Here is a 26263-nt window from a genome sequence, read left to right on the forward strand (position 1 = left end):
AGGTATGTGGGTTATTTTTTTATTTTTTTTTGAAAAGTCGAGCCAAGAAGCACCGAGAAAATGGTAACTCCTAAAACACTCAGGCTAAAAAGTCAATTGTGTTCAAAGCTCTGGAAAGTGAAAGGGTAGATAGTTAAGGATGTCAACTCCGTTTAGGGCGAGCAATCCCCATTTCACCTCAACCCCTTTTAGGGGACGGGGGTTGGCACCTGCTTCCAGGTTTAACCGACAGGTTACCATAGATGGTCCTAGTACCTCTAGGCGGAGTACAGTCGTAGAGAAGGCGGGACTGACTAAACATATCCGTCCCATTAAGCAAAATTACTACGAAAAAAAGGCCGCCAATAGGGTCTTATTTAGACTAGGAGAGATAGTAGCAGAGTAGCTAATAGAGGAACAGGCTAAATCGCTGGAACGGACAAAGGGTATAATAACCGACTTGGCGAAGACCGGCGAGTGCTACTCCTAAAAGGCAACGATCCGCAGATAAAGCGGAAGAGAAGGTCGCCAAAAAACAAAAAGTAGGTGGCCATAAATACCCAACTTTCAGTGAGGTCATCAAAGGCGGCGGTGAGATATTGTCCGGCATTGATAAGGGGTAAGAGGAAGAGACCATTTCTAAGGAAAAAATGGAGGTTAAGGAGGCAATCGCCAAAGTATACCTCCAAATCCTAGAGGAATACCTTGGACCTCCTCGCCTTTGTCATGACGCAGACTGATATCAAGGTAGGGCAAAGCTCATCGCCTGCGAAGACGTTAGGTCAGCCACGCTCTACAGGTTGGTGGTAGCTAAGGTAGGAGAAGTTTGGCCGGGAGCCAAACTCGAAGCTTTTAGTTAGTAAGAAATTCCAAGCAGACATCCAGCGCGAGTTTGGATTCCGGCCAAGCCGTGAGAGCCTAACAAAATTGAGCAAATTTTTAGGTCCTACAATAGCGACCTGCCAACTCACAATTGGAAGGTAGGAAGAGTAGAATAGCCAGTAGGGGGAAGAAGACAGGTGATGCTCATCCTCAATGGAGTAACGCTTGCCCCACTGGCGCAGAAGAATAATGTTACAAGGTTCGGGTTTGTAGACGCAACCATTCGGATCTATCGCAGCGACGAGTCAGCTTTCGATTTAGATGAAGAGAGTAACAAAGTCGGCTTGCGTAGCGATACTGAAGAAAGGGCGGTCTTCAACCAAAGTGCAACCGATTCTGAGAGGCTGTCGGGTGTGAGGCCGCATTGGGATCCTCACAGAGGAAACGCTCAGTGCTATTCGCCTCCTCTAAGCAAGACAGGCAAATCGAGTCCTCTATTTCTATGATTCTAATGGTGGTCATATGCTCACCCCATGTATTTTGTCCTGCAATAATACCGATCATCAACCGAACCTCGTTTCTTCCAATGTTTAGAAGAGAGTTTGACACTTTTCTGTTCGGGCTTGTCACAAAACACTTTGCAGTTCTGCAGCGTTCTAGACCGGACCATCGCTCTTTATGTAAATTCCCTACATAATCGCTGATCCATTTAATGGTTTCTACAGAACTAATTCCAATTATTGGCTCTGGTCCCTGTCGTGTAACTGAATTAAGCTTCTCCTCTTAGATTCTTGAACAATCTTTGAGGTTTGTTTTGTGTTTTCCAGAGCCTTTGGTGCAGCCTGACTGCATAATCCCGTAAAAGAGGTTAGATCTGATAACGGTCCTATACAGCCAGTAGAGATCTTCAGAGAGAGATCCCACTTGCATCCTATGGCCTTTTTGCATGAAAATAGAGCTACAGTAGCGAGGTAGGTAACCGTTCCAACAAATGCCGCCAGATCTACTGACTCCTCTTTCGAATGCAGAATCTCTCGTATCTGCCATATTCTCCAGATATTGACGATTGCTCGGCTGAGTGACTTCCACCCTTTTCTAACCGGAAATTTGATTTACAAAAAAGAAAAAGAAAAAACTTAAGATTTCTTCTAAGAAACTGAAAAATACTGATTTTTAGCTTTGTGCACCCCTACGAATATGTGGGTGTATGGCAGCTGTCCCACAATACTGTTATTAGACCAACTCAAAGTTTTCCAGGCAGTCCCTTTTATAAATATTGTCCCACAATGAATATTTACTTGAATTGGCTACCTAGACCTAAGGCCACACTGAAAAGTGTCAATCAGTTTGCTGATTCTCTCAATATAACCTCGCAGGTGTCTGGTGGAACTCGCTGGAGAGGATGACATCAGTTAAAAAGCTAGAGAGAGTTCAAAGGTCTGCACTCATTGGAATCAGTGGGGCGCTTCCAACTACTCCTACTCTAGCGCTTAATGTTATGTTAAATGTGGTACCTATAGACATTGCAGGCAGAATTGCTGCTGCACGCACCGCAATCAGACTGAGGGGTTTGTGCTATAGGCTCAATCTCACATATCGGCACTCAAGCATCTTCAGAAACTTTGAGTTCATCCCCCGTTGACGGATCAGTGTGTACCCTCGCTTACTCCAACCGGAACTTTCTCCACCCATATTCCATCAAGGGAGGAGTGTACTGGAAGCAACACCTAGGAACAGGACCTGGTTATAATGTTCACGGATGGCTCGAAATTGGACGATAGGGTTTGGAGCAGGAGTATTCTGCAAAGAGCTCCACATCAAACTCAAATTCAGGTTACCGGATCACTGCAGTGTGTTCCAAGCAGAGGTGGCTGCAATCAAAGAACCAGCTGGCTGGCTACTTACTTGCGTAATAACCGTTAAGAAGGTAAATATTTACTCCGATAGCCAAGCGCCAATTAGGGCCCTAGGCTCTATTATGGTGCACTTGAAACTGGTCAGGGAATGTCTGGTCTAACTTTCGATTGCATCAGAATTCTTCGACATAAAGATAAGGTGGGTACCTGGTCATAGTGACATTGCTGAAAACTGAAAAGCCGACGAGCTGGCCAGACAACGGACCTGTGGCGTAGTGTGCCCGCGTAAGGAGAGGATCGGGATCCCCTTGACAACCTGCGCTCTATTCCTGGAAGGATGGGCTTTGCACTAACTCAGCGAGCGCTGGGCAAGTACACGAACAAGTAAGGTCGTCAAATCCTTCAGGCCACGTTTGGATCGGAAGCGTTCGAGGGATATTCTGAGGATGACAAAATCTCAGCTCTAAGTTTTTGTGGGCATCCTCACGGGGCACCATCCACGGAGTATACATGCCGTGAGACTCGGAATTACTTCGAGTGCTTTTTGCGTCAGCTGTATGGAGAATGAGGTGGAATCATCTCAACACCTGCTCTTTAGTTGCCCCGCTCTCGCTGAACTAAGACTTAAGCATCGAGGTTCTCACTTCTTTTCTGTGCCTGCTGACATAGCAGGTCTTGATACCAAAAATGTGATGAACTTCATCAGCAGCATAAAACGGCTGGTTGTGTAAATTAGTCACCGTTCATAGTCCACAAATACTCAAACCATCCCACCCCTACCTTTTTCGTCGTATCGTTTTTCCTTCACCTCTTTTTTCCCCCTTGCAATGATATCACTAAGGATGAACCCTTCTTCTTTTGTCCAAGTGGGCCCACTCTCTGGGCAACCATTACAACCTAACCTAACCTATGAAGCGCCAGATTGGTCTCATCCCCACACCAGACAGTTCCGTTAGTTCAAATTCAAGAATTCAAAAAGTGTCTGCCTAGAAAACCTGCTCTGATTCTAGCTAAGGCTGGACAATTGCAAAGGAAGTGCTCAACTGTTTCTTCCTCTTCTTCTTCCTCTTTCTCATCTCTACAACGTCTACAATATTCATGGGAGAAAACTCCTAGTCTCAAAGAATGTCTGCCACGTACTTAATGACCGGCTTGGAAAGCTAAGCAGTTCCTCCGTATTTTTCTTATTTATTTGCGGCCACAGCCTAGTTGTAACGCAAGTGTCTTCATCTCTCCATGTTCTCTTGCACTCTTGGATGATTTTATCTTAAATATTAATTTACTCGTAGCCATAGGTATTCCAATAGTACTTCTATCATACACTCGACCAAGCAGTCGTTGTTCAGAAGGCAACGAAGCAAGATGAGTAAGGCTTGAGTCGATTTTCTTTCGTATATCACCAACAGAATCTCAGTTTTTCTTTCAAATAAACTGTGATTGGCTGGTTACCTCAGCCAATCAATTGATTCCTACAGAATCGCTGAGAGCCGGTTGACGGTCTGGTGATGTCCACCCCTCTGAATTCTTTTCACCATGGGCCTGATTTTGGGAACCTCTCTGCATCCTTTTCTCCCTGCTGACCTTTAGTTTTAAAGGTGAGTCGCGTGAGCTATTCACCACTGAGTTGAAATAAAAGTCGTATTTTTCTTTTAATAGATTTCATTTTAATGCGATTTTATTGGCTTTCTTTATTATTATCAATATTTTGTTTTTTGTCGATGAACCCATAAACAATATTCATAAACTATAATACCGTAAATATAGTTATTAAATATCCATACAGATACAATGCATACATAAAACGTTTATTAAATATATATATATATATATATATATAATTTTTTTTTATAAATAAAAGTTAACGTTTTTATGACTATTTAAAATATACAAATTATTATAAAGTAAATTAAAATTTAATATTTATGATATTTTTCATTTCGCTTCCAATAGCTTTGACATCATTAAGCCGTGCTTTGTTGCTGTCGCTTTAAAAAATTCGAATCAACTTAAAAAAATAGTCATTATTACATATTTATGCATATTTTTGCTCTAAATATATTTTGTTGCAACCATTGCCGTTTTGAATTGAACTAAAAGTTGGCTCTTGTATATTTAATATACCTAACTGCATTGCTCTAATACTCGTACTCGTACGCGCACAAAATACTACTTACATATTAACGTATATAATACAATTTGTGAAAGGAATTTTTTTGAGTTCACTGTGTTTTTTGGGTTTTGTCTTCATTAATTTTTATTTTTTTTGCTACTCCAACGAAGCCATTGCAATACTTTTGAACTCTTCATTAAATATTCTTCTTTAACAACTGTAATTATAAATTTGAGACTAATTTGTAAATTTTACATTTGGTTCCAAAAATTTAACTAATTATAATTATAATTTTCATACAATACATATTTTTGTGTGTTACTGTAAAGTTTATCGCTCGCTTTTTTATTGTTTTTTTTTACATACATAACTATATCGGAATTCAGTCAATAACATTTAATGTGGTTTTATAGCAATAGGCTAAAATTGAAATTTGTGTTGGTATTTTGCTGAGTTGGATATACATATATTTTGCTTTTATTGACATTTGCAAAAGGGTCTGATAAAGCCACTCTTGAAAAATGAAATGCTGACAAATAGAGAATAAAAAATGCTTTGCAAGTTGTTTAAAAAGTTTACACCCCCGTTATATTGAGCATAGAGGGGAAATCAGTATGAGTAACAAGAGAGAATAGTAAGTAAAGGTCAAAGAAATTTAGTTTGAATGCTTTTTTTAAGTAGCATTTATTATCATATTATTATAATTTTTCAATGCCATTTTTATTTGCTTAATTTTGATGCTAGTTCTAAAGTACAGTTTATAGTATTCAAGTTGCTCTCTAATTAAATATTTATGCATACACATATGCATAGTTGTAAATATTAGTTTCATATCATTATGTATTATATATGTATGAGGTATGTTGCGAGTGGTGCTACTCTCCGTTAAGCCTAACAAGTGTTCTGGTGCGAGTTCTTCTCAAATGAGAAGAGAGAAATGGAGAATTGTTTTCAAGTCAAATAGATAAGGTAAAATTTTTGTATGCACACACATATGCACATAGGTATGTAGTAGTAAGCTGTGTGGGTGCAAAAGTGCGTGCTGGTACGTATGGATATACGAGTATGCATGTAGGTGAGAAAGGGTGGTGCTTCGATTAAATATTTCATATTCAAATTTTGAAAGTAAATTTAACTGTTGCTCTCTTTTATTTAATTTCAACTTACATATATATGTAGTTGCATTTATTATAGCATGTGTGTGTGTGTGCATGTGTGTATTATTGCTTTTTATTTGTTAATATAGCTTTACATCTTTGTATTTGTGTTTTTTGAGTAAGGTTACGTGGGTAAGTAGTAGATATATGGTATATAGGGGTTAAGGGTAAATGCTTAGCATAGTTTAAGGGGATTTTCTTCTCACTTCTTATATTTTTTAGGTTTGCATTGTAAATTTTAGGCTGCAGACGGGATCTAACAAGCTTCGACAACCTTTTTTTCATTAATTGATTTGTATGCTGGCGACTTCTGACATCTTTAATATTATATAATTGTAAATAAAACTAATGTGCATGCATATACTGGGAGCTATAGGTGGTTGTGTTCGGCGAGTATTTTTCTTAATTCAAATTTAGTAGATTTGATAACAGAAATTTCGAACTCCAAATTCATATAATGATAAAGATACATAAAAATTAAAAAAAAAATTAAAAAAAATTAAAAATTCAAAAAAAAAAAAAAAAATTAAAAAAAAAATAAAAATTAAAAAATTAAACAAAATTTATTACATACAAAAAAATTGTAAAATAAAAAAATAAAAAATTACAAAAAAAAAAAATAAAAATAAAAAAAATTAAAAAAAAAAATTTATTATATACAACAAAAATTATAAAATAAAAAAAATTAAAAATTCAAAAAAAAAAAAATTACAGAAAAAAAAAAATAAAAAAAATTAAAAAACAAAATTTATTATATATAAATACAAAATTCAGTATTAAAATGGAAGATAAACATCGAGGTTAACAAGATCTACATGAACTACATAAACCACCTTTTCTACTTCGATAATTTTTAAATGACGCATTGCCTGAATCAATCTTCTTTACACACTATCTAATACCCGACCTGCTATTTCGGCGTGTCATATCAAAAGTGCGTTAAACTTTGCGCGCGAAAAAGAAATTTTTAATTCGAAGTTTACAAATTTCATCAAGATTAGTTAAAAATGTGCCTCTCTTGAACCTCTCTTTTTATGCCTGTTATAGTCGAGTGTGAAAAGTTATACATACGCGGGTTGCTATTTATATTGCAGGCGCAGAAATTAAAAAAACAAACATTGGTGGTTTTAAAATGGTTTTATTGCTTTTCAAAATATTCCTCACGATGATCAAACACTTTTGTATTTGCTGAAATCAATTTTCGGAGCACTTTTTCCAATCGCGTTTCCACGGCGTTTCTTAATCATTCATATGATATGGCTTCCTTCCAGGCTCAGAGCGAGCTCACAATGGAAGACTGTCAAATATGGACATTCAACCATCCTAGATTCCTACATGGATATAACCCGTGATTGTGATAATCTCCCTCCCATTCTATGCTTCGAAAGAAATTTCTTAATGAAAATCCCTTCTAGACTGGAATGGCTTGAAGAAGATCCATCACCCAACACACCCGTTAAGATCTACCCGGACGGATCGCAAATGGACACCGGTGTAGGATCAGGGTTATATTGCGATGACTTTTCTATCACTGAATCCTTTAAACTACCGGCTCACTGTGGTGTTTTTCAAGCGCAAATAAATGAAGCTTTAAAATGGTTAGAGATAAACAGAATATCATCAACAGATATCTGCATTCCATCAGATAGTCAAGCTGCCCTACGTGCCCTAGATGCATTCCAAATGACATCAAGAAGTGCCTTACATTGTCGCCAATCTCTTAATGGGATGGCCAAAAAATATCGTATCAACTTATGCTGGGTTCCAGGCCACAGAGATATACCAGGGAACTGTAGAGCTGACCAACTAGCAAGAGAAGGTACCTGTATGCCAAACATAAATCACTTTAGGGGGGGACCTCTCGCAACTTGTAAGCTTCTTGTTATGGACACAGTAATCAGTTCTGTAAATCTAAGATGGATTAGTGTCAATAGCTGTGAAATCGCGAGGCAAACATGGCCAAGGCTAAATCTGCGTCTGCCCAAGAATATTATAAAATTGAGTAGATTTCAAATAAGGACCTTAGTAGAGGCCGTCACAGGACATTATCTCATAGGAAATCTTGCAAGGAGATTAGGCGTTTACACGCATGATTTCTGTCGTAGCTGTGGGAATGAGGAGGAGTTGGAAGCAATTCAACACCTTTTTGAAGTGAAACTTCTTAGGCGTGCAACGTTTTGGGCATTTTCGTTCCGCGAGAGAGAAAAAAGATATAATGTAGAGGAAAAGGAGAGAGAGCTATACCTTAAATATATCTTGCATACACGTTAGGCTATTTTTCCTGAGTTTTTCCTTTTGCGTGTGCGTACTATAAAGTGCTATCCATTCCGGCGTCGGATTTATTGGTATTGCCTTGCGGTAATTTAGACCGTTGCTGCGGTTCTGGAATCGCTGCGTTTGTGCGGATGATAAACGCTCGGAGTAATGCGCGTTGTTGCCATGGCTTGTGCCCTGCGTTTACCTACTCCGGTCCAACCTCCTCCGTTTTTTGTAAATTTTGTCTATTTGTCTTCTCTGCTAATGTTGTGAATTTATTTAGATTTATATTCTTTCTCTCTCTTTCTCTCTCTCTCTCTCTCTCTCTCTCATTCTCTCTCGGGTCTCTCCCTCTTGCTTTGTCTGCCTTGAAAGTGTCACTTCTGTTAAGTGTACTACGCTATACGCACTTTTTTTCCACCCGCCCGACTCCAGTCAGAAGCAGGAACCGATATTTAAGATCCTACTTCTTAATGAATATAGATAATCTACATTAGGTATCAGCAACCTTTTACGCTTTGTCAAAAGCTCAGGATGGTTCAGTACGGAAAGGGAAATGTAGCCCAGCCCCTGCGGCTCTCTACGGACCCATTTCGTGGTCTAAGTGGCATTGCTGTCTCTATGTGCGATGCGGGTGCCAAACCTAACCTAACCTAAGTCAAAAAAACCACTAAGAAGAACGTGTTTTAACAACCGAAATGTAGTGTAATGGAAAACTCGAAGACGGCGCTGATGGTTATGCCGAAAGTAGAGTTCCAGAAATGTTTCGAGAGCTGGATCAAACGCTGGCGTGGGTGCTTAGATGTTGATGGGGAGTACTTTGAAGGCGACAATATGACTTTTGAGGAATACATTTGTATTTTGAATTTTCTGAATATCTACCGGAAACTTTTTTATCAAGGTGCTATGGTACACGATTTGCCTAGCATTTTTGTTATACTTTTTGTGCTTTTATTTTCACATTTTTTTTTAATTTTTAACACTGAAATCGGTTGCATTTTTCTTAAAAAAAAATTGAATTTCAAATTCGAAAATTAAAATTAAATAATAATATACTCGTATATGTAAGGATTAACGAATTTGAAAAAAAAATATACGTTGCAAGTCTGGAAATACTTATATATTTAAGGGGACAGATACCTGTAAAATTTTGAAAAAAAATTTTCGATCTCCCTGAAATTTTGCACACAACTTTTTCATGATATTACTTTCTATGTGAATTTACAAGTTTTTGAAAATTTTTCGAAAAAATAATTTTTTCGCCCCAAAATTCATTTTTTTTAAGCATTTTATTCCGCGAATTTTCTTTTTTTCCATTTTTTTTAAATTCATGTAGAAATTATGACATTAATAAACAAAAAGCCCCGCTGCGAGCTTCCTGGAAGAATTGAGTGTACATTCACCATTTTAAATGATTAAAATAAAAAAAAAATCTTATATTATTTTAATGTATAAATAAACTGTATCCCAATTTTGAAAAAAATATATTGACTTCTTCATTTAAAATAATTTTAATAAATATCTGGGAAAATATGGCCGTTTACAGGTATCTGACCCCTTAACAAAATTTTTTCATGCACTTTGTACTGCTACTAACTTTTTGATGTGCCTTGGAAGCTATTCCACATTCTTACTTACCAAAGACTAATTAAAAAACTCCGTAGTTTGACTTTTTAAGTAATGCAAGACAAGAAGAAACTAAAGCAAGCAAATGTCATATTTTAATAAAGGTTTGGGGATAGCTAGGCAAGTTGGACAGCAAAGGCAAAGTCGCTAAAATTCGTAAAAATCATTAGATGAATTTCCATGTCAGCTTCACCAATAACTGGCTTTAAGAGGCTAATTTACTGCATACTAATAATAAAATTATTGTTTTCTTCTCATTTAAAACCTTTTATAATTTTTGCTTGGACTTTTTCGCACATGCTTTCACTAGACTTCTTACTACCAAGCGTACCTACAATTGCCGTTTGCTTCATTCATATGCAGCTGGATATAATATAATATTTTCAATAAATGAACACCTTTATGAAACTCATGTGAAGCGGATTCAAAATTCATTTTAAAGTTAAGGAATACGTATACAAAATATGTATATGTGCAGATGTATACATACCTACGAAGGTGGATAACTCAAACGTTGCATCAATTTTGCTATTCTTTATTGGCCGTGTAACAAAAATCAACTTTTTTTCATGCAAGTGAAACTACAAATTTTTATATAAAACTACAAACTGCATACATTTTTCAACACATTATATGTTTTTTAAAAACTTTAGAGTGTCAAAGAACTACATTAAAAAAAAAAGACAAAACCAAATAGTAATATTAATCCTTTGGGGACGGAAGCGCTCGACGGGCGAGCGTCGCTATGAGAGGTATTGGGGTGTGCAGTAAAGAAAATAAATATGTACTTTATTTAACACAAGAAAAATTTTTCATACAATCAAAAAGTAATGAAATGCCTGAGTGGATTCCTTCTTGCACGGATTTCACTTCCACTTGACGAAGTACTGCCGTCATCTTCCGTCTTATGAGACTCAAAGTAATATTCGTGAGAACTGTGACTATGTAACTTATCATCTCTAGATCGCTTAGCCATCGTGCCAAATATAAGCCAAAATATAAAATATATAAAAAGTTTGCTGGTTCCTCTGGCAGTGACACTGAGAGGCGGAATCGAAGAACTGAAATCCGTTCTGACTCTACCGTCGTCTGTAAGTTTACATTATAAATAAGATAAGACTTCATCGCTAATGGCCCCTAATGTCTTTGAAAGAAAACGTGACTCTTTTACTGTACCTATGCGTATCTTATCGCTCAGAACGACAGACGTCGCAAGTCTTGCAGCTACGAAGTAATTTGGGCGGTTATATGCCGACACTCGCCCCCAGGGGGTAAATATGGATATCCAACGAGAGAAAAGAGAATATATGCAGCTAATGAAAAAATTTGCTTAGTTTTCGATCTTGCTGTTAATAGAAAAGAGGTAGGAACGTCACAAAAAATTGTTGAACTCTCCTTCTATGAAGTTAAGTATACGCAGTGGTGACCATACAAATCGTATTTGTTCTGGCGAAAAGTCAAAGAAAAGAAAACTTAATAGCTGCATACATCCTCTTGATATCTAATATATATTAATATTAATATTCGTATTTCATATTAATAGTCGGTATCGAATTATCATTATATCATATCGTCAAACACTCCACAATTCAAATTTGCAAAGTTTCTTGGTGAACTTTGAATTTTGGGACTCCCCTGAAAATACCTTTACTGTGCGTAGTTGCATGTTACGCATAAAACATAGGCACATTTTGGCGCACGCTTCCGTACGAATCGCTTTGTTGGTATACAGATTAAAAATTTGTATTAAATATGAGTCCTAAAAAGTATAAATGTTTGACAATTGAAGAATTGAGAAGAAATTAATTGAAAAAGTAAAAGGAGGTGAGAAGAAAAGCAATGTCGCAAAAGAATTTAAGACTCCTCTCAGTACTCTCTCAACCATAATAAAGAACAAGGAGAAAGTTACAGCTGCTCAAACTGCTGGAGCACGGAAAAGAACAACCAAAGGTGAATTTCCTCGTCTGGAAGAAAGCCTGGTCATTTTGCTTAGACAGTGTAGAGGTCAAAATGTATCTATTAGCAGAACTTTGTTAAAGGAAAAAGCAAAAGAGTTGGCGTCTACTCTAAACATACAAAACTTTGCAGCAAGCTAAGGTTGGCTTACAAATTTCACAAAGAGGAATGGAGTTGTGTTTAAAAAAGTTTGTGGAGAAAGTGGAACTGTTAATGATACTGTTTGCTCAGATTGGCATGGTAAATTGAAGACAATGATTGCAAACTATGATGCCCGAGACATTTTCAATACTGATGAAACTCAAATGCTTACCGCACAAGACGTTTACCTTTAAAGATGACAGGAAAAAATAGTAAACAGAGGTTGACAGTTCTACTGGCAGTAAATATGAATGGATCGGAAAAACGTAGGCCCTTGGAAATAGGAAAAGCAATGAAACCTCGATATTTGTTTAAGGAGTGAAATCGTTTCTCACTGATCACTGTGCTAACAAAAAAGCTTGTATGACAACAGAACTTTTTACCAATTGGCTTTTAAAAGTTAATGGAAACATGAAACGACAAAAGAGAAAAAGAAAGCAACAGTGAATGGTGAAAGTTATAGCGCCAAGATAAAGGATATTTTGATGCTGGAAATTGAAGCCAGTATTTGGTTCCAACAACACGGCGCTACTTGCCATACAAACCATGAAACAATGCATTTACTTCGTCGTCGTGTCGGTGAGCAATTTATCTCTCGTCTCGGACCAGTGCATTGAACATTGAGATCGTATCTAAAAGCTTTGTGGGGAAACTAGCTTCGATTGAGGCATTGAAAGCCAATATTACTAAAGTTATTCACGAGATGCCGACCGAAGTCCTCTAGTTTGCGGTCAACATTTGAAAGGGATTATCTTTAAAAAATAGATTTCATGAATGGTTCCACGCAAAAATAATAAAGATTGCACAATCTATTTACATTTTCATTGTTTTATTGCAATTTAAAATCCGATACCTCTAAATTGATCACCCTTTATTTTTTAAGTATATAATAAATAAACCTTGTCCATTTATATATTTTTTACAAACGAAGGTAGCAAGAAAAAAACCTGATTTGAACGAATTATGATTATTTTTGCAGTAGGGACATATATAGCCCAGAGCCATTAAAGGGTTAAACAAGTTGTGTTAAGATTAGGTGGAGATCGCAAACTTTTACTGTCACACTGTTCCTGCCTAATCAGAAATCTTAACATAGCATCCTTAACATGAACTGTTAACTTACATTGGCGTGTTTTAGTGTGCGAACTCATTTTGAAAACAAAATACTAAAACAACAGTTGTTGGTAGGTAATGGGTTGACGATTGAAAATTAGAACACATTTAACAGCATGAAATTGCACAGAATTGTGGCGGGAACGGATTTCTTGCCGTCAGTTATTTTAACGGCGACAAAATAATTAGATTCATTTTTATTTTCTTCGACGGTTTACAGACTCAGGGTTGCTTTTCTGAATACTTGATGATTGGTTTACAAGCAACAGCAGGCAATATTCCATTTGCACAAGAAACCCGGCGAATTATGTATAAATAATTTAGAAAAAAGTTGTTTATTTGAAACTACGAGCTTCAACGAGTCGCCTCACAAATAGCAAAAAGCAAACGAAAAGATTTCACTACAAAATTAATTTTATTGTAGCCGCAAAATGTCAGTTGAAAACCGACCCGTCGCAATAGTATTTTCCATCTCCGTCGCAATTGTGCTTCACCGACTGAATTTTCCGAAGGAATTAGATCAGCTGATCATCACCCGTCAACCCGTTAATCGCTGTCCCGTTTCAATGCTGTTCCAGAAGAAGCGACATTGAGAGTTATAAAGAGGCCAAGGATGGAAGGTAAGATGTATGGTAGGGTTGCATTGCTCCCTCGCTTATTGTAGGTTGATTGTTTACTTAAAGCCGTAATTAGTGGTGCCGTAGTCATACTGTCATAGTCGTAATTATAACCATAGCCGCAGCATTACAGCTAATATGCAAGTACAATTAATGACAACATCTGCATTTTGTCATAAAAACACCCATAATTTCCCACTAAGTCAATTAATTTTATGTCGTTCATTTCTAATATTCAAATTTTTATTGCAAATATTAAAATAAATGTAAAGTATTTCATAGCAGCTTACGATAGCGGAGATAAACCAAAATTTAATAGATACATATGGCTAGGATTATGGTTACGGCATTATGGTGTGACACCTATAATCGTTTACAGTGATGCCTATACGCTTCATCCAAACAGCTGCTTGCTATGGTTACTGCTATGCTAGGCCACGACTAATCGCAGCTTAACTGAGTTTTCGTATGTCATAACAATTTTCCATTACTTGCATCTGCATATATTTGAACGTATATTCCAATAAGCAACAGTTTGAGTTATCCAGGTTCGACTGTATACATGCACTTCACACCACATGAGTTTCGAATTAGGTTCGATTACATTTTCTTTCTTTCATACTACAGTATAAGTATGTGTGTATGTATGTATAACTACTTTTGTGTAAATATAGTACTATTATTTTGCTCTGTTGCTAAAAATACATACATAAATATGTAACTAACAGTTCTCAACTCAACTTCAGACACACTACTTGAGAGTAATATACTCTCTTATACATTTCCATCACTACACTCACTCTTTGTTTTGCATTTAGGCAGCTCGGTTGCATAATTTACTACTAAGGTTTTCACTTTTTCACATTTTGCGCTAATTCATGTCCCGTCGTGTTGCTGTTGCTGTAACTCAAATGGCTGTTGTTGCTACAAACGTTGTTGTTGTTGTTATTATTGTTGTAACTATTTAAATTACTAGTGTAAAGGCCCAGTGAGGAGAATGACATCGTGTCGGAAGGTTGTCGCATTGTGAGAGCCATACTCAGGGGTGCACTCGTATTATAGAGGCTGCCGCCGCTGACGACGCTGCCGCCACCACTCGTCGTATTGTAGGACAGAAGTGATGAAGATGAATTATTTGTGATGTACTTGTTGGTATTTTCACTACCAACCATTGTTGTTTTTGTAGTTGTTAACAAATTATTAAAATTGTAAGTACTAGTTGTTGTCATTGTCGTGGTGTTGGTACTAAAAGTACTAATTACTGTTGTTGTTGTTGTAGTTATTATTGTTGTGGTCGTTGTTGGTGGTACTGATAGAGCTGTTGCGAATCTGTCTAAACCTGTGAAACTGTTGTTGATGTTCAAGTTTGTTGTCATTTTTGTTGTAGCAGTATTGGTGATGTTGGTAGTGGAGAAGGATTTATTGGTTGTAGTTATTGTAGAGGTGATGTTTGTTGTGTTGTTGGTTATACTTGTACTATCAATCAAGCCAATTCGATAGTTAGTTGTGGTCGGAAATGAAAAACGATTGTTATCGATTGGACGATTGCTTCTTAGCGTCTCTGTCGACGTCGGCGTCGTCGTCGATGTCCCGGTCGTAGTTGCAGTTATTGTGGCTATTGCTATTGCTGTTGTTGTTGTATTGTTGGCCGTGTGCCCTAACCCAGCTGCAGTTATAGAAGTAGATTTGAATTGCATGAGTATATTATCACAACTGCGTATGCGTAAGTCCATATTAGAAGCTTCGGTTGCCAATGGAAACCGTGTGCGCATATATGTTTGATACGAATATGTGCTTGAATTACCTGTGGGTGTTGTGGCCGAATTTAGTGTAGCGGTAGTTGTGGTGGTGATAATGTCGGTGTTGGTATTGAATTTTAAGGGATTCAAGGATTGATTGGTGTTGGTGATAGCTTTGGTTGTGGTCGTGGTGGTGTTATTCAGTGGGTACGTCGAGCTGACAGCATTATAAACGCTACCCTCATAGCTACCGGTCATTGAACTGCGATATTGTTGTGGGCTTTCAATGTTGATGAAGCTTGAGGCGCCTGCGGCGTTGTCCACTCGCAACGCTGCCAAAGCCGTTGTTGGGGATTTGTCAATGTAGTAAGACTTAGCGCTTGCACTTGCCAAATCTACATAACTCTTCGATGTAATCGATGGCGATACGATAGGGGAACGGCTCGGTGGACGTGAGAATTTTCGCTCAATTTCCTTTTCTGCCAATAAGCGGTCATAGAATGTTGACGTAACTGTTGTGTGACGTATATCAAGCTGACCGGGCACATAGACGGGTGTATTGGAGCGTTTGAGTGGATCGTAGCCGAGTAGAGTGTCTGTGATGTGACGGTAGGCGTGCGCGTACGGTCTGTCCAATTCCAATTGATAATTTTTATTTTTCACTTTTTTTGTGTTGTACCGGTCGTTGTTGTCGTCGCAGTTGCTGTTGCTGTTGGTGTTGGTGTTGGTGTGGGTGTTGGTGTTGTTGTGTCGTATGCTTGAATTGATGTTGTCGTGCAACATGCTTTCTGTCATCATCATCTCCCTCGATCCATACGGCGATCTCAACGGCGATCTGGAGGCCGATCGTGAACTTGATCTGTCTCTTTCATCACATTTGTATGTGTCTAGTTGTCTATCTACTTTATGAAACTTAATTAAACTACTACTACTTACATGTCTAAGATTATCTAATAAATAATAATTTGGCAACATATTTTCACGTCTTACCCTACTCTGGTATTCTTCACGCTCTTCTTCGCGTCGCCGGCGTGGCGAGATCTCGCGTCGCAAATCCCGATTCGAACGATGATGTAGTGGACTGGCAGCGCGCAATGGACTTGTCGAACGTATAGAATCCGCCGAACCCAGAGAACGGCCGTATAAATAGTCCGAGTGCCTTTGGCTATGATCCGAGACACGTATGGAGGGCGCATATTCGCGATGTACACGACTTTCCGCACGCGAGAGATCCTCCAGTGATGCCTTCTTGCTGCCGAAATGTATGGAATCGGAGAATAGTGAATCGATGTAGCGTTGGCAACGCTCTTTACGATATGGTTTCTCTTCGCATAGTGTATCGATGGACTTGATCGTGTTCTTAATGGAGTCCAAACGTTCGTTGATATTGTCATTGGTGCGTAATGGTACACCGGTGTGACTTCCAGTACGTTGTAGTGGCGAAGTCTCCTAAAAGTGGAAAAACATGATCAACATGAATTTTGTGTAATGTAGGCGGATACAATCGTCTTTAAATCTAACTCACCCTCATTAGACGACTGCCGAACTCGTCAAGTCCTTCGGATGCATGAGCTTGAGTAGCGCCGCTAGCACTTATACTGCTACATGAATCTGCAAGAGTCTTCTTAAGAATACGTTGGAGGAATTTAGAATTTTCTTCAATTGTTCCTAAAGCGCCATAATTAATTTTGCCCACCATTCGTCCAATGTTGTCTCGTGTATCCGTGTGCGATTTCGGTCTGTGCGGCAAACTTGTCACATAGTCGTCTTCTTCATCGCGGAAGCGTATAGCCTTAGGACTAATTGATCTGTACTGTCCATCCTCATAGTTGCTGGCGGAGTCGCGTAGCGCAGATTTCGGTGTTGTTGAACGGGTTGTCTCGCTGCGTCTAGGGCTTTCCTCGCGTGATTTTGATGTTTTGAATTCTTCGAAGGAAAGTGATGGGGACACAGCATCCTTCAGTTTTTGATTGAATTCCTGATAAGTCTTTTGCATTTTAAAGTCGAAACAGTGTTCCTCTTCTAATGCGCGCATGCGTGCCTCCAGCTCGTCAGCTGTGGGTAACTCTCTTTTGGTTGGCGAAGCGACAAGCGTTTCCAAGTTGTGTATGGGTGTTGTTCTTGAATGCTTTTCTTCTGCTAATTTCCTATTTTTTATATCTTCTATGGTTGGCGAACGTGAGCGTAATTGTCGAGCTGGTGAAGGTGTTCTTCTCTTATCTTCCAACACACGAATTCTGTGCTCCAGTTCACCGGTTGTGGGTATAACGTCCTCGTCTGGGCTGGGATCGAGCAGCATTTCCAGTGGATGTATTAGTGATTTTTTCGCATCGGCGATATTTCGTTTAGACTTTTCGTTCAACGATTCTTTCGATTTAGATCTTGGCAGTTCCAAAGCACGAAAACGATACTCCAGATTTTCCGTTGATGGTATATCGGGATCCTCATATCTAGCATAGCCAGGCGAAACATGTCTTTTGGGGCTTTTCGATGCTCCATTTGCACCATCATAACTAATACGCCCAGGCGAGGTGTGCCTTTTCGGACTACGGGATTCACGTGGTGGGTGTGTCGGTGATGTGTAGGGTGTTTTCTCTTTCGCTCGCGACGGTGAGGTATAAGGTGATCTACCTTGTTTCGGTGTAGGTGTTCTTGACGCGCGTCCATCCTCTATTTGATATCTATCACGCGCAGCCGTTATAGCTTCGGGCAGTTCATCTAAATTCTTGCCTTCACAGAGTTCCAAAAATTTGGTGAGATCCTTCTCGTGCGATAGTGAATACTGCATTTTGATTTTGCGCTCAATTTCATTTAACCGCTGTTCGACGTCGATCTTCTCCACATCTTCAAGCAGTTTTATTTGACGTTCGAGTGATCGAAAGCGCGCTTCCAGCTCTTTAGTCGATGGCAGATGTACGGTTTTGCGTTTTAAATGCCGCTTCACGGGATCCGGCCCCCAGTCGTAGTCTTCCGCTGGAGATTTTGATTTGTCAGCACCCTTTTCCTTTTCCTTTTTGGTTTCTTTCTCTTTCTCGTTTGGATTTGCTCTAGTATAGTCTTCTATCTCCTTCGAGAGTTGTGTTAAAGCCTTCGATTCTTCTGATGGTGGCACATCGGATTTTTCGGCAGCGCGCATTAGTTTACCATCTTCTGATTTAATGAGATTGCGATCACTCAACTGTTTTTCGAGCGCTTGGAATAAGTTCTCCAACTCTTCGGTGTTGGCGCGCGTCAATCGTCGCACCTTAACGGCTTTCGGTTCATTGTCAAGCAGCAATACGAGCGTTTTGTTGTTCGGATCGGACGATCCAACTTGAATGGCAGTTTGCATGGGGGCAACCGATGGCTCGGCTGATGTCTGATCTCCAGGTGTTTTGGTTGATTCCTTACTATTATCGTGTTTCTCCTGTTTAGGTACATCCTTCGCCACCTGGTGATTTTCAGGTGTTTTGGTTGATTCTTTACTATCATCATGTTTTTCTTGTTTAGGTTCATCCTTCACCACCAAAGTTTCTTTCGGTTCTACCTCTGCAGTTGTATCTGTTAATTGCTCCGGTTGCGTTGGCAATGCTTCTTCTGTGGGAATATTTTCTTCATTGGCTCGCTTTTCAACCGCTACCTCCTGCTTTGATTTGTTTTCGCTCTTCTCGTGAACGTCTGCGTTAATATTCTGCGATGTATCGCTTTTCTCTTCAGCCTTACACTCTCGCTTATCTTCAACAATTTCTTTTTTCGAGCGCGCAATTTGCTGGTTCTCGAGAGTTTTTTCAGCTTTTAAGACCTCAATTCTAATATCATTTTTTTCGTTTTCTCCGTTTTCTCCGTTTTTGGTATTCACATTTTCTGTAATCTTCTTGTCACTTTTACATTCTTCGTTGAATGCTTCCTTCACATTCTTTTCAATTTCTAGCTTTTCTTTCAATGCTTCCTTGGTTTCTCTTTTCTCCATTTCTGGCGGTTCTTTTATCACTTCTTTACTTTCAATTTCCTCGGCCACGTACTCGTCTGATTTATCCTCACTTTTCTTCAGCTCCTGCACATCATTGACATTATATTGGTCGATGCTTCCCTCGCGACGTGATCTGGACATTTTCAGTTGCTGTTCCAGCACCTCGAGTCGTTTTTCCAACTCCGCAGCAGTCGGCAGCTTCTCTTTGGGCTTGTTCTCTTCATCCTCGTTTTTTTTAAGCAGCATTTTAATATTAATACTTATGTTGATCGGTTTGAGAGAGCCAGTTTCTTCAAGTTCGCCAACGTAGCGCACAAGTTCCTTGCCTGTCGCATCGACAGTCTCCGAACTAAGGCGTCGCGGGGAGTCCGACTCGGCGGCTGCTTCCTGTTCTTTTACACGCACAGCCTCAAGTAACTTTAGACTATTTTCGCTAAGTTGCTTCTCCAATGCAAGTACGCGTTTTTCTAAATCGTCTGCCGCTTGCTGTTGCGCGCGCGCTGATGTACTTGGTGTTTCGTCGTCTGCGGACCGACTCTTCAAATCCATGAAATATTTTCTCGATGCCACTTCGGAATCACTTGCACAGCGCTGCTTGTAGAATTTGATTATCAATTGTCTTTCCAAAAAATGTAAGCGATTCTCAAGATCAGCTTTTGATGGTAAATCGGAGAAACGACGAACCATTTTCTGTGGTTGACTGTACCAGGGTTCGTAATTTTCCGATCTAAAGTAAGCGGTGTTTGCATGTGTTTCCGAGGTTCCATCGAATGGTGATGTTCGTTGTCGTTCGGTTGTTGTACGTCGATTTGGATTAATGTCGCTTGGTTTGAGGTTTTCACCATTGGGTTGCACTTTAATTTTACTCTGAAATTCTTCAATAAGCGCGCGATGCTGTTCATCGTTAACTAAAAGTTCTGCTGTATCATTCAACGGCATTGGCGGCGCTACGGGGATGCGTGCAGTGCTTTCATTTAATTTCTTTTCGTCAGCTGATTCTTTCAGTTCTGTTTTGCTAGTTCGCTTTGCCGTTTTTGTATCTACGATTTCTTCCTTTTGCGCTCTTTGCTGGTTTTCATGCCGCTTCTCGAGATCTTCTTTCTTTTGTTCGCTTGCACGTCTCTGTAATGCTTCATATCGACTTTCTAAGTCCTCAGTGCTTGGAGGCTCCGCAGATTTTATTGTAGCTTGACTTTTAGTTTCCTCTACATCTAATATCTCGTGTGGCCCCTCTTCAAGAACTGTCGCCGATTTATCTTTTACTCCGAACCCTTTTTCGATTATAGCTTTGGTGCTCATTCGTCGCTTGAGCGACTCAAAACGTTTCTCTAAATCTTCTGTAGTTGGTGGTTCGGAAGCGCGTCTCTTGTTGGCCACGTTGGAAGTGTCCTCATTTTCTGCTTCTCTCTGCTCCACATTCGTCGTTTCTTTGGGTTTGGACAGTTCTTTATTAATCTCCTTACATTTCTCATTAAAGGCTTCAACCAGTTTGGGTTCTGGTGTGGTGATTGCTACAGTTTGCTCCGATTGCTCAAGTTCTGGCTTAGTTTGCTTAGAAAGTTCTTTGTTAATTTGTTTGCACTTTTCCTCGAAGCTTTTTATGGCTTTAGTATTTGTTGCCGGCTCAAGCGGTGCGGTTTGTTTGCTTTTATTGGATGCAGCTTCTACCTGAGCGTTTACTGATTGTGATGAATTTTGTTTTCCTTTACTTGACCTCGCCAGAGTCTTTTCGGATTCTGAGGAGCTTCTTGTTTCTTTGTTGCCCTCTAGGCTAGCGCTACTCATTTGTCGTTCCAACGCCTGAAAGCGTTTTTCAAGTTCTTCGGTACTTGGTGGCGATTTCTTTTCTGATTTTTTCAAGTCATCTCCCGTTTCTTTCAGAGCAGCCTTGTTATTTTTCTGTGGCAGCTTGGAGCGTTCTACATCAACTTCTTGTTTGCTTTCACTTTCTAGGCTATCGCTTGAGTGATTAATTTTTTTAAGTTCTTTTTCGTTATTAGTCGTTGCCTTCGCAGTTTGCTTTCCAACACCTCTTTCTCGTTTGTCTTCATACCCCTCTTGCTTGTTTGTCTTTTCCCCTGCCGTGTGTTCCGTAGTTTTTGAGACTCGCTTTGCGCCATCTTCCACTTCCACTTCTTGTTTCTTGTTGCTAGCTTGAGCTTCTTCCACTTTTGTTTTATTAACTTTTTCACCACCTTTTTTCTGATCAGGTGAAATCTTCTCTTTGGCAACTGATTTACCTTTGTTTGCTTTATCATCTTCTTTACTCTGTCTTTCTGGCTTACCTTTAATATCACAATCCTTTTTACTCTTCTCTTCAGCTGGTGTCTCTCTTTTTTTATTCGGTTCTTTCGTCTCTGCTTCGTCGGGTGGTTCCTTCTTCGTTTTGATGGGACTTGATTTTTGCGTGCTCATTCTTCTTTCTAGCGCATTAAAGCGATCTTCTAATTCGGCAGTAGATGGCAACTTCTTTAGGCGTGGCTTTTCTGCTTTTCTATCATCTATCTCGGATGCTGCCTCTCCTTCAATATCATTTCTTAGCTGCGTTTTACTCTCACCTCTTTCCAAATTTTGTTTATTGCTTTCGTTAGGCGTATTAGGAGGCGTCTGTGCATCTTTTTCGCTAGTCTGATTTTCGTTGCGCCGCAAGTCCATTGAGCTTTTACTTGGCACACCATTCGAGCTTAGTTGTCTCTCCAAAGCACTGAAGCGATCCTCTAATTCTACCGTTGAAGGAATATGATTGCGTGCTCGTTTTGATATGGAAAGCTCATATTTTTCTTCGGAGGGTACTACGTCTGGTATATTATCTCGCATTTCTGACGGGTAGGGTATAATTGGAACTTCCTCTGTAGCAGAATCATCATAGGAGCTTCTGTTTAATTCTTTTGCGTGTCTTGATTCTGTAAATGATCTGTTCGTTAGTAATGTGGTTTCATGATTAGACAAATCTCTATACTCGCTACTTTCAGCAAACCTTTTCTTCTCATCCGCCTCTTTACTAATTTGCTTTTCAAGTGTACTCAATCTTTTCTGCAGATCGGCCGTTGATGGTATCTTTTTATTAGACCTTTCATCATATGATTTATCATCAACCATCTTCTCTTTGTCGATGATAAATTTTTCTTCACTCATTCTGCGTTCCAATGCCTGAAAGCGTTCTTCAATTTCTATAGTTGAAGAGCGCGTGAGAGTCAATCGCCTGGGATCGCGGCGCTTTCGGCAGGCGCTACTCAAACCCGCCGATTTTTTTGTTGCTGCCGCTTTAACATTATTTGGATGCGCTTTTGACTTCTCTGCTTGCGGACTATTTTCCTCGAATGTTTCAACTGCTTCACCAGGAATGTTGCTATCTCTGATTGGGAGCTTAGATATCATTTCCTGGGCATCCTTCTTCTCAGCTGGCACTGCATATGAAAGATCTTCAGCTTCGGCTGGCTCTTTCGTTTTGTCATGTCTTAGATTTGTGGAAACTTCACTGGTTGCCTCTGCAATGAAAGCCGCTGATGACTTTTCAGAGTAGTCCATTAGCAATTCCATGCGTCTGTCAGAACCTTTGTCCGTTACTTCCAATTTATTAGTTTTATCCTCATCATCCTCTTCTTTGCACAATTTTTCACAGTTTTCAGTCGGTTTAATACCAGCACTATAACTTTCCTTAGCGTTCTCAAGGTTAGCAACTTCTTTCTCATCTCTACGTATGCCATCTTCTTCGTTGAGCGAATAGAACAAGTCTAATTTTGTTGGCCTCTCTACGCTATTGACCCTTTCAAAGTACTGATTTGTTACGCCATCATCGCTGACAGCAAACTTTCTGCCTTCCTCTCCATCGTCTCCACTACCCAGCGAATTAGTTGAGTCGAGGAAAAGCGGTTTCGGTGTAGGCAATGGACTAATATTGGAACTATTGAGATAGGCAGCTATGTCGGGCATAGGAGAAAGTTGACTTGTGCTTGTTATCACAGGTAGCTCTAAGACGTCCGTTTGAATGTGCAATGCACTTAGCTTCGTGGTAGCCAGATCTCCTGCAATAGAGGAGTACTTGGTGTCGGTCCAATCAAACGCAGCTGCGCCTTTGTAGCCGAGACGATCACATTCGGTTGTGCTGTCCTCCTCCTCCTTTATCAATTCCTCCAAGTGGTGCGAACGTGTAGACTTTTCATCGTCGGCGCTGTGTGTTGGCGAATCGGACGTCATAAGCATAAATGGAATTTCAGTTGAGGAAGGTGCCCATGATTTGGGTCGTCTACGTTCCTTTTCACTATCACTAGGTTCATTTAGGGTCTCCAACTTCGTAGCGTACTCTTTGGCCTTGCGCGCTGATTTAGATCTACGCTTGGGACTATTCTCAATCGAAGAGGAATGTGTTTTATCAGCTCCGGAATTTGGATCATCATCATCGCAGAGACTGGTATCAGTACTCGAGCCCCCTTCATTGGCGTCGTCTTCACTTTCTTCACTGTACGATGAAGAGTCGCTTTTGCCGACGCGTGAGCGAATTTTCTGTGACTTCGGCACAGGCTCCGCACCATCACGCAATAAAGTGGCACGATCCGCCTTAATCTCCTTCCATGTGAGGCTGTCTCTGCGGCGCTTACTTATATCCGCATCGCGCCAATGCAAAGTCTCACCACGGCGCAATTGACGTTCTGGTGGTCTGGAATGTAGTACAGTGGGTAAAGAGGGTTTACGGGCAGGTGGTATTGCGCCTGCTGGTGGACCGACTCGCCTGCCATTGTTCGTCACTATTGCAGGACGACCCAAGAGTAGTTGATTCACAGTCACAGCTGTATTAGGTTGCGTGGAAGAAGTAGTGATGGTGCTTTGACGCGCCGTGGAGCATGCAGTGGTTAGAATAATGTGCGCTTGACGCTGACGTTCGCGCAGACGATCGTATTGCTTCTTCAGCAACGAAATGTCCAACGCAAGTCGCTCTTTATTTTCGGACACTTGCTTGTTGGCGTTGCTGCTGCTGCTGCCATGTGAACCACGGCGACCCCAAGGCATACCCCAGACAGTGGCGACAGCAAGGCGTGATTCTTCATCCGAGCCGGGCTCTTCGTCGTCATAGTAGAATCTGAAAAGCAAAGCGAATTAGCTTGTTTTAAGATTTTGTCTAAAAATGCTGAAGAACAAATTAAATTACTGTAGTCCTTGTTTGTGATGCAGTGGTGTGATGTTGTATAGGTGCTTGTCACGCAGCCGCTGTATGTCGGGTATCGGGCCAAGTTGCACAACTTTTTCAATCAAGCCATTCGAATCGATAAGATGACCATTGAGGAGTTCGCTCGAGAACGAGCCCATTTTCCCGTAAAAATCGTCTGCTGTTCGAGTGCTCAGCACGCGACTGTGCGAAAGCAAAATAATTATCTCTCATATCTACCATACATACTTTCGATGTCTGAGGGCACTGAGGCATACTTACTCTTCCAATAAGCTCCAAAGCACAAGTGCTGTTCGCAACAATACATCACTACCCTCGATGAGAACGAGATCCCAGACACGCAACACACAAGTCATGGGCAGGCAGGTGCAGAACATCGTAAGAAACCATTGCATGGTGAAAACATTCGTCAGCGGCGGCTCATAGGCGTTTTCAATGGGGCCTTGGAGCTTTTGCAAATGCTTCGCCAATCGGGGCAGCTTGGTTTGCATCAGTTCACGAAACACTGCCATATCGGCCTGCAAGCCGCCCATGGAACCGTGGAAATAACCAGGTGGCAGCACACCCTCAACCAAGTAGATCATTACCTTCATCGACTCGGCTTCCTCCTTCTCCATAACTTGCAAAATTAGCGCGCCAAGCATATTGAAACCCTGTGTGTAATAAAAAGCATATTTTACATGAATAATGGAGGATAGGTTAGGGCTGGAATTACCTGACAGTAACCAACTTCTGGATTATAACGCGCATAGCCCAAAAGTATACGCTTCAGTTTGGCCTGATTGATTGAACCTGCCGGGCCGGTGCATAAATTCGAGCCGGTGCGATGCAAATCCTGCGGAACAAAGGCGTTAAGAGAATTTTGGAGGAGCGAAAGATGGGTAAAGTTGATATAAGGGGGTAAAATATAATTTTTTCTGCGTAAATCGTTTCTTATGATATGATTCCACCGATTTCAAGACCTAACTGCAGTTAAGGGCATTTCCAACACAACAAACTTAAGTTAAATAGATTAAGAGCTTTCGCTACCAACGGCTGGCTACCAGAGTTAAATTTAAAAATCACTCCTTATAACAAAAAAGAGAGTCCAACATTTTTTTTTCCAATCCAGCTGTTTTTAACTATCGGTTAACTAATGCAGGCACATTGGTTAGCTACCGGTAATCATTACTTAAATTGTTATCTTTCCCATGGCAGCCGGTTCTATGTTATCGGTATGACTCGGGTTTTTCCCGACCATGGGCTGCCGCCCCAGAAAACTAGCCCTGTCTAGTGAATCGTCTATCAACCCCCTCTTACGTCAGCTCAGGGCTGGTATTGAATCCAACCTTGGGTCAGAGGTATTATATTGCTGCATTTGTCATTAACGACTCCACCCGAACCGCTGTTCAGCCCACACGCTATGTGACCGCGTGTTGCTCCCGCCACCAGGCGTCCGATGCCTCACTACTACACCCCCTGATAGGACGGCACTACCAACCGCCATCACAACCCATACCCTCTTGGCAAGGAGCTTATCGGCCCAACACAACTCCCCCAACATAGTCCATCTCCTCCCCTCTTCTCCAACCCCAGTGCGGGGACAAACCAGTAGCTCTTGTTCCCCCGCACAGTCTGTTCCGTGTGTCAGACCAAAATACCTCGGAACTTGGCGTCAGTCAAATGCAATTTTTGCAATGGCTAGAGCCATTTTCGGAGATGCTCTGGCCTGCGCACCACCCGTGAGTGGACAACTGAGAACGTTGGTCCCTGCTGCAGAGCTCTGCACCCGCAACCTC

At 40.3% G+C, this 26263-nt stretch overlaps 1 protein-coding gene across 3 annotated transcripts in view; it reads right to left on the reverse strand.

Annotated features, from left to right (window-relative positions):
* Positions 1 to 4345: 4345 nt before the first annotated feature.
* LOC128855680 (titin) overlaps positions 4346 to 26263 on the reverse strand; it is a 120131-nt gene continuing 98213 nt past the window's right edge. The window contains exons 6-12 of one of the 3 annotated variants that reach the window (XM_054090791.1): positions 25201 to 25320; positions 24747 to 25138; positions 24468 to 24668; positions 17069 to 24398; positions 16898 to 16996; positions 16363 to 16821; positions 4346 to 4984 (exon numbers count right to left, since the gene is read on the reverse strand). In XM_054090791.1, coding sequence (XP_053946766.1) covers positions 4964 to 4984; positions 16363 to 16821; positions 16898 to 16996; positions 17069 to 24398; positions 24468 to 24668; positions 24747 to 25138; positions 25201 to 25320 — 8622 coding nt within the window. In that variant the 3' untranslated portion in view covers positions 4346 to 4963. Of the gene's footprint in view, positions 4985 to 15210; positions 15300 to 16073; positions 16272 to 16362; positions 16822 to 16897; positions 16997 to 17068; positions 24399 to 24467; positions 24669 to 24746; positions 25139 to 25200; positions 25321 to 26263 lie in introns of those variants that run through there. The other 2 variants (XM_054090793.1, XM_054090792.1) reach the window with 2 other exon arrangements.

Source organism: Anastrepha ludens, chromosome 2 (assembly GCF_028408465.1).
Source record: "Anastrepha ludens isolate Willacy chromosome 2, idAnaLude1.1, whole genome shotgun sequence".
NCBI lineage: Eukaryota > Metazoa > Arthropoda > Insecta > Diptera > Tephritidae > Anastrepha > Anastrepha ludens.